An 8,505-nucleotide genomic window follows, 5' to 3' on the forward strand; every position below is an offset into this window, starting at 1 on the left:
AGGTCCATCAATCAAGACAACTATGTCAGATCCTTCTTACAGAGAATATGCAAAGGGTCAGGTTTCAATATCACCTTCTGTTATAGGAGTTAGTAGTTCATGATCTCTGATCTCTTACAGACCCTTTAAGCCAAAAATAAAGAAATTACCTATACAGTCTATACAATAATGCCACGTTTCTGTAAATTATCTACATAATCTCCTAGTGTATGAGCGTGAATACAAGTTTTAATATGATATATTTTGGCTTATATTTAGAAACTGGCTCACCCTTAATATGGAACACACTTCTGATTATTAAAAATATAAAATTTTGCAAAGTTAACTTTAGATAACAAGAATTAACAAACCCTAGAGCAAACAGGAATGGATTTTGTCATCCTTCTCTTGACTTACAAACTGACAATTACCTATTTTTTTTTTCAGCCTGAATGTCCCATTTGGAATGGATTTTGCTTATTCCCTTTATCATCATTGAAGGAAGTGGTATACTAATTTTTTTTTTAAATCAAAGACCATTAGAACTAGATTAAGCCTTGAGTGACATGCAACCCAAATTCTTAATTTTACAGATAAGGAAACTAAAATCCAGAGAGATGGGAAGAACTTAACTAAGGATTAGTAATAAAGTTAACTAGTGACAAAGTGAAGACTAGATATTTTCCTTGAAGTATGTTGACATTTGTGTTGGTTTCAAATTCTTCTATGTTATGTTATGTTATTTGGCTATTTCAGTTTGGAAGCCAAACTGAAACAGCCAAATAACATAACAGATGGCTCATGGGTAAGAACACACACCTAAAGCTAATTTGCTAAAATGAAAGGATAGGTTTTATTTTTTTTTAATTTTTTATTTTAGTTGGACACAATATCTTTATTTTGTTTATTTTTATGTGGTGCTGAGGATTGACCCAGGGCCTCGCACTTGCTAGGCAAGCACTCTACGGCTGAGCCACAACCCCAGCCCAGGATAGGTTTTATTGACAATTTATTTATATCAGATGGAAACTGAGAACCAGGAGAGAAGGCAAAGCATCTCCTCCAATTTTAGATAAAAACCATTTTTGACACAGATCAATACAAGAGGAATATTTAGTATCATTTAAATTGCTATGAAACAATCATGTGGTTTTAATAAATGGGCGTGTAAGGTCATCGACTGCTAGCAGCTCTCATGAGCATAACTAGTAAAATGGTACTTCAAGACTTCTCAAAAAGCCATGGTCAGATGACTCAGAAAAAATTCCCCTCTGTCTTTAGCAAGAGATGTTTTAGCTTACTGTCGGCAGATATCAGTGAAATACAGCCAGGAAATCTATACCAGAATCAAAATTTAATGTACTGAGGTCTTGTTGCATTTTCCATATGATCAGCAGATTCAGAAAGTTCTCCCAAAAGATCAAATTCAAAGACATCTGAGATGGTCACATTCCAGCCTAAACTTAAGACACTTATTGGGCCATTCTCATCCAGCTAGAAAGTTCAGAGTGAGGGAAAGATCCTGGGTTCTCCCTTTCATTGTGGGCAACAATTACAGGAAGGCAGCAAGTTACTTACTCAATCACTCGTGGTTCTGGGGCTCTACGTACTACCTGCAAGGAAACAGGCAGATTTTAATTCTTGAGTGATTCCTAATCCTCAAGGAGATCATTCACCACATCTTCTCATTTCTGGTCAAAATAAATCAGGTTTATAACCATCCCTTTTTTATTCCCACCTCTCACTATCCCATCAGAGATCCTCAATTCCACTCTTCAAAGAAGAAGATTTACTAGTAGACAGAAAAATTAGAATTAATCAATTTTCCCACTGGCCAGCAGATCTGGAAAAACCTTCTTTACATAAAGGAGATTAAAAAAAAGAAGAAGACATCATAAAATAAGGACATTTGGTAACTATTTTTGCAATAAATACTCTAGCAAGATGCCTGATTTTTAACTCCTTTTCCCCCCATATTATTAAAAAGTGAGAACTGGGATATAGATCACTTGCCTAACATGTGCAAGGTCCTGCAATCAATCCCCAGCACAGCAAAAAAAGAAAAAAAATAAGTAAAAGAAACATTAAAAAGTGAACCTACTCTTTTTTCAGAAGAGACTCAAGCATTTTGCTACAATAAATGAAATTTCAATTCAATTCCAAAGACATCTGCTGTAGTATCACTGGAGACAGCATGGTTCAGAATTGTGAGAACTCATGTTACCCACGCAAGCCCAAATCATGGCGTAAGTTCACCCATCTACTAATGGAACAGTCTCCCTGCCAAAAAAAAGGGTGGGGAGATAACATATGACCATAAACTGGGGAAGAATACAAATAATCCTCAGACATATGAGGGAACTGAATGAAATATTTCACATTCCTTAATTATTATAGAATTTTTGCTCTGTTCTTCATTAGTAAATTTATTTAGTCACTATCTGAGTCCCTGCTATGTTTGTTACTGTTGAAGGAGAAATAAGACTTTACCTGCTGAGGTTCTCTAAACACAAACTCTCTGTCAGACAGATGAGGCTCCTTGTTCCTCCAGGTCTGACTAGAAGTCTGATGGAGATGGCTCCTAGCAGTGGTAGCTGAAATAGGAGAAGGATCACCTTAAGCCAAGGAAAAGTCCGTTCCCATAAACTTCTGCTGGGTAAGGACCAATAAAACCCACTTGGAGACGATATCTGTGACATCACAAATTAATTGGTAAAGTCAATAGAAGACCTTGCACACTGTGAAGGGTTTGAGGTACTGACTAAATATGAGGAACACTAAAGACTGACCTTTAGCTCATCATAAACAAAATCAGACAAAATGCCAGCTATGTTTTAAACAATTCCTTAACATCAAGTGAAATGGGAGTTTATTATAAGCCAAAAGGATATATAAAAAAAGAGGATGATAGCTGTCCACACCCATGAACACCCCCCACAAGTCCTACAGGTTCTTGCCTGGCTTCGCAGCAGCCTGGCTCTGGGCAGGGGCAGCCCAGGCTCCCTGCACTCGGGCTCGCCTTCTTTTGTCTTCCATGTTGACCAAAAAGGTTTCTGCTCTGAGCTTTCAGATGATTTCATTCCTGGTACAGACCACACAAAGATAGCTGTTAAAAAAAAAAAAAAAACACTTTTAGTTAGGATTGTGAAAGCTTATCCTATTAAGAGGTAATTATAATCCTCTCAGGCAAAAGAGATGGCTCAATAACAATCAGAGCTTCTACATAAATCCATTTCTGTCATCACAACATCTCAACCAAGGCGCCTACTAAGTCACTTGGGACTGCTGGCTTATCCTTTGGAAGCTCATCATAGTACTTTTACTTCTTTCAGACATGCATATTAAGAAATTCTAAAACCAGGAACTATCACAAATTACATAAGGAAGCTGTAATACTCCCATTGTCCCCTATATGGACGTTGAGAAATGGGCTAAGATTCAGTTTCCAAGTACATTTCCATATTCCATTATCAAGCATCCCTAGAAGCTTATTAAAAGCACCCTCGGGCCAGACACAGTGGAGCATGCCTGTAAATCCCTGTGGCTAGGAAGTCTGGGGCATAAGGATCACAAGTTCAAAGCTAACCTCAGCAACTTAGTGAGGCCCCGAGCAATTTAGCAAGACCCAGTCTCAAAATTACAAAAGGCTGAGGATGTGGCTCTGCGGTTAAGTGCCCCGGGGTTCAATCTGTAGTACCCAAAACAAAAACAAAACAAAAAACACCCATGGCAAATGAACCTGGAGGACTTCATGCTATGTGAATAAGACAGGCATAGAAAGACAAATACTGGTGTAGAATCTGTCAAACTCATAAAAGTAAAGAGTAGATAGTGATTATTAGTGGCTAGGAGACAGGGACAGAAGGGGGAAATGAAAGACAATGGTCATAGGGTACAATGTTTCATTTAGACAAGAGGAGTGTTAGTAATCTAATACATGAAATGGTGACTGTACATTTCAAAATTGCTAAGAATCAATTTTAAATGTTTTTACCACAAATATGATAAGTTTATTAGGTGATAAATTTATTAGCTTGACTTAATCATTCTATAATGTAAACATATATTGAAACATCAATATGTATCCGATATACAATTATCATTAGTCAGTTAAAAATAAAAATCAGGGCACAATGATATGCACGTGTAATCCCAGTTACTCAAGAGGCTGAAGCAGAAAGACAGCAGTTCAAGGCCAATCTGGGCAACTCAGAAAGACTGTCTTAAAGGTGGGAAGTGGGTGCTGGAGATGTGGTGGAGCACCACTGGGTTCAATCTCCAGTATGGCCAGGTGTGGTGGAACACGCCTATAATCCCAGCAGCTTGGGAGGCTGAGGCAAGAGGATCACAAGTTCAAAGCCAGCCTCAGCAATTTAGCGAGGCTCTTAGCAACTTAGCAGAACCCTATATCTAAAATATAAAAAGGGGCTGAGGATGTGAGTCAGTGGTTAAGCGCCCCTGGGTTCAATCCTCGGTACAAAAAAAAAAATCCAGTATATTAAAAAAATTAAAAATATCTATGGCCTGCCTCCAGAAAAATCTGATTTAGGATAGATAAAGGTGTTATTCTTTATATAAAAACACTGTAGGGCTGCGGTTGTGGCTCAACGGTAGAGCACTCGCCAAGCAGATGCAAGGCCCTGGGTTCGATCCTCAGCACCACATAAAAATAAATAAATAAATAAAGGTATTATGTCCAACTACAACTAAAAATAAAAAATAAAAACACTGCAGATAATGTGCCAGTATGTATATACAGTTGAGGAAATTAATAGTGGGTATATTAATATTAAAATTTAAATAAGTTCCAGTCTTTAATTGAAAAAAATCCACCTCATAACAGCCAGTAACACTGTCTTGATATTTTTGTCAATAAAAGCTTAACCCATTGTACAGAAGTATTCACAGCTACAAAAAACGAAAACAAAGGAGGTCAGGCCACATGTTCTGAATCTATAACTCGCTTCTTTACGGGTCTTAAAAAGGTTCACATCTCAAGTTCTGTAAATAAAGTAACAAGTTCATTTTATAGCTTGTTTAGCTTACAGATTCCCAGGTCCCATGCCCCAGACGTTCAGATTCAACAGAGCTGAGCTGGGTTCAGGAATCTTACGTTTAACAATTTCTCCTAGATGATAAAAATTACTTCCTTTAATAAGTAGGGAGATGATAGGGGTTGCCATTTTCTTATAGGAGTACATGACATAATTAAAAACAGTTCTCTAGTCCCACGAGATGCGTGTCCCTGTTTGGCATTTTCTCTGAATTAAGGCCTTAAAATCTTAACACAACAACTAGCTGTCATCCCCAAAGGGGCCATGGCCTGCTTCACCCGCACACTCCGAGCACAGGGAAGCATGTGATTTGTCAGGGGGCAACTGCTGAAAAATCATATTCCAGATCCCCAACCCCACAGTCACTCCACTGTGGAGTCCCAAATCTGCCTGTTAGCCTGCAGCCCGGGGTCCCTGTGCAGAGACAGCTCAAGGCTCCTTCTGCACGCACTCCGGGGCCTGCCAGGACTCGCTCCAACCACATCTGTCAGTTCCCAGCGGCACAACCCGTGACAGATGACTGCCCCTTTCTGAGCCCGCTTCTTCCTCACCCCTTACGTTGGGGTGCGGATTAAGCGAGCCTTGTCCTGGATCAGGGCTGGCTCCTTTCCCTACTCTAGACCCTTCTCCTTAAGGAGGCCCAGGATGTGTCCCAGCGGCCGCCCAGTAACGGACCTCAGGGGCGGCCCTCACACCCCCAGCCCGAGACCCCCAGCGGAAAGCTCGGAGAGCGCACCTGCGGGCGGAGCGCGGCTCGGAGATCCAAAGTCGCTCCGCCTAAAAGCAGCGCCCGGGTGCCTGACCCTCCGCAGCCTGTGATCCGGCGGGGAACCTTAAGAATGAAGCACCGACTCGGGCTTCTACCAACCACAGGACGCGGCGTCTTGCACTTCCTTCAGACGTCACGGGCCAACGCGGCCGCTTCCGGTGCCCGGCTCCGAATCCGGGTAGCTCCACGTGCCCTGCGCCTGGAGGGCCGAGGCGCAGAAGAAGCTGAACCAGGTTGAAGCTGAGGGCGGGGATTGAAGGTGCTTGGGTGCGGGAGGACGGGGTCTGTCGAAGGAGGAAGTGAAGACACGCCTTCTAAGCCCAGGTCCTGGGGACGTGAACTCCTCGAAACTGGAGATGCGGATAGAGCCACCGCGTCCCAGCGCAGCCGTTGGGAGAGCGAGGGACTTGGAGTAGCAGGTCATAGTGCGCCCAACCAACGGATCTGCGTTTTGTCCTGAAACAGTGAAAGCCCAAGATGCGCGTCCTTTATGTTCACGTTGCAGCCTGGACTTGCCTGGATCGTAGCATTGATACCGGACCTGGGATCACGCCTTGTTGGTCTCTTCTCTACAGCGTTAAGCAAGGTTTGCCCGAGTGAACAGACCTAAATTCCAGTCCAAATGCCACCACTTAGTAGGCGTATATCACCTGGGGCTGATACTCCACTTCTTTTTCTAAATGGGCCTGGTTACTGTTGGGAGAATTAAATGAAGTGATGTTTTTAAAGACTTTAGTACAGTGCCCGGAAAACAACAGAAATTCAATAAATCTAAAAAGTGTTAAAGAAGGGTGTCTTCTCTTCACTCCATCTGCGCTCTTGCCTCTTAAAAGTGGCTGTGTTAAGCCATGCACTTTAAGATGTGAAAGCAGTAAACATAGCACTGAATTTAAGTTAGCTATCCGAACGTGGTCCATGTTCGGATGCCTGATACTAGATAGTGGTTACCTGCAGGAAGCTCAGTGTACCCTATAATTGTACCCATATTGTTGCTACTGTCAAGTCCAATTTTCACAGCATCCATTTCTCTTTGTTATGCTTTCTGACATTGAAGAGAAAATGATTTATCTTAAAATTGAAAGGAGAGGGAGGCCTGACAATATTTTTTTATCTTTTCCCCTCTATCAACTAGTAATTTGTCAATGTCTGCTGGCTCAGGAACCTTGGCTATAGCTCCCAAAGGATGTTATTTTGTTCTTTTCGATGATTATAGTTTTGGAACAGGAAGAAGTCTGGATTGAGAAGTCCCTACAAGTAATCATTAACACTTGTTCAGCCTCCAAGTTGAATGTTTTTCAAAAATCAATCCATGGCCTGTTTGTGTCTGAAATCACTGCATTAAAAAAAAAATCACATGCATGTATTATTAGCTATGCACAAGATGGTTCTGGTGCACAGAAAGTTAGAAAATGTCTGGGACACTTGTAGCATTAGAAATCAGTCCAATTTGTTTGGGACTAAGGGGTTTCTCAGGATACAGGACTCTAAGTGCTAATTACCAACAGTCCTGAGCAAACAGATGATTGGTCATCCCAGATACAGGTAAGTATATAGTATTAGGAAGATGGTCTTTCTGGTCTGGATGTCCTCGTTTTGGTCTCCTTTTCCTCATTTCTATTTGCAGTACTTGTGTTTTCATCATGGGGTGGTGGTAGAGACCATCAGAGAGGAATGAAGACCAGATGTACTATGGATGAAACCATTGATCCTCAGCTTCAAACTCACTCCTCATTGCCTGGATCAGAACACTAGAATGTTTCTCCCTTGTCATTTGGCCCAATGGGCAGTAAGCTTCACCAACAGAGGATACAGGAAGAACACTGAAATAAGAAGGGGCTCTTGTTCCTATTTCTCCTGTGCTCCTCTCAGCTGTGATCTTCAGTGCACAGTGGCCAGCAGTATGTGATATCACCCTTGAACTCATTTACAATGTTAATTCAGTTATTGGTCTTGCAAGTTTCTTTTGTGAAAGTTAAGGCATCAGTTGGGAAGGAATGGAACCTCCAAACTTGAACTAAGGACTCTGCTTGGACACAGATAATTGACAAGTCTTGAACATCCAATTCACCTGATTCTTTGTTGACTGTGGAAAGTCGCTTTATTACTATGGCAGAGGAGACTACACTTTCTTTGCTTGAAAATGCTATGAAACCCTTACCTTGGCCAAATAATTGGAAAAGGGAGGTTCCTTCTCCACAAGACTCACCACAACCCATTGCCCCTCTTTCTGTCCCATTGCCCCTAGTCCCATATCTAGATTCAAATGTCAGTGCAGTAGTTGGGCCTTTACACACTATCATACAGGAGAGAATAGTTTGCACTCCAAAAGAATTAGAAGATTTTGCTAATATGTATTAGCAGAAACCTGGGAAACAAGTGTGGAAGTAGATTCTAAGTGTTCTAATCTAAGGAAAGGAGTATGTAATATTAGATCAAGCCTAATTAATTCATGTGGAAACGCTTACAAGAGATGGACTTGCAGACTTACTGTGTCGACTCATGCATCTGGAGGTGACTCTTAGCAACTTGTTGGTTGGATTTACTGAAACTTTAACTCAACGATGGTCTATAGTTAATACTATTGAGATGCTAAAGCATGATGTGGAAGAGGAAGCCCAAAGTCAAGAGGGAGAATTGTTGGACTAGATTTATCATTTATGACCTTGACTTGTTCCTGAACATAAAAGCTATGTCCCTCAAGAA

General features: G+C 41.2%; 1 protein-coding gene and 1 long non-coding RNA gene across 7 annotated transcripts in view; one reads left to right on the plus strand and one right to left on the minus strand.

Moving 5' to 3' along the window:
- Alkbh3 (alkB homolog 3, alpha-ketoglutarate dependent dioxygenase) overlaps positions 1-5,925 on the minus strand; it is a 70,067-nt gene extending 64,142 nt beyond the window's left edge. For 4 of the 6 annotated variants that reach the window (XR_005733535.2, XM_078046201.1, XM_040284478.2 and 1 more), the window contains exons 1-4: positions 5,770-5,925; positions 2,937-3,085; positions 2,470-2,573; positions 1,558-1,592 (exon numbers count right to left, since the gene is read on the minus strand). Coding sequence is in view for 5 of the 6 variants with exons in the window: in XM_078046201.1 (XP_077902327.1) it covers positions 1,558-1,592; positions 2,470-2,573; positions 2,937-3,015 (218 nt within the window). In the remaining variant the exon portion in view is untranslated. Of the gene's footprint in view, positions 1-1,557; positions 1,593-2,469; positions 2,574-2,936; positions 3,086-5,584; positions 5,607-5,769 lie in introns of those variants that run through there. The other 2 variants (XM_005330040.5, XM_040284474.2) reach the window with 2 other exon arrangements.
- LOC144377049 (uncharacterized) lies at positions 5,575-6,591 on the plus strand. Its single transcript, XR_013437609.1, has 2 exons — positions 5,575-6,035; positions 6,268-6,591. It is a non-coding gene; the product is annotated as an uncharacterized LOC144377049 (long non-coding RNA).
- The last annotated feature ends 1,914 nt before the right edge of the window (positions 6,592-8,505 follow it).

Source organism: Ictidomys tridecemlineatus, chromosome 4 (assembly GCF_052094955.1).
Source record: "Ictidomys tridecemlineatus isolate mIctTri1 chromosome 4, mIctTri1.hap1, whole genome shotgun sequence".
Lineage (NCBI taxonomy): Eukaryota > Metazoa > Chordata > Mammalia > Rodentia > Sciuridae > Ictidomys > Ictidomys tridecemlineatus.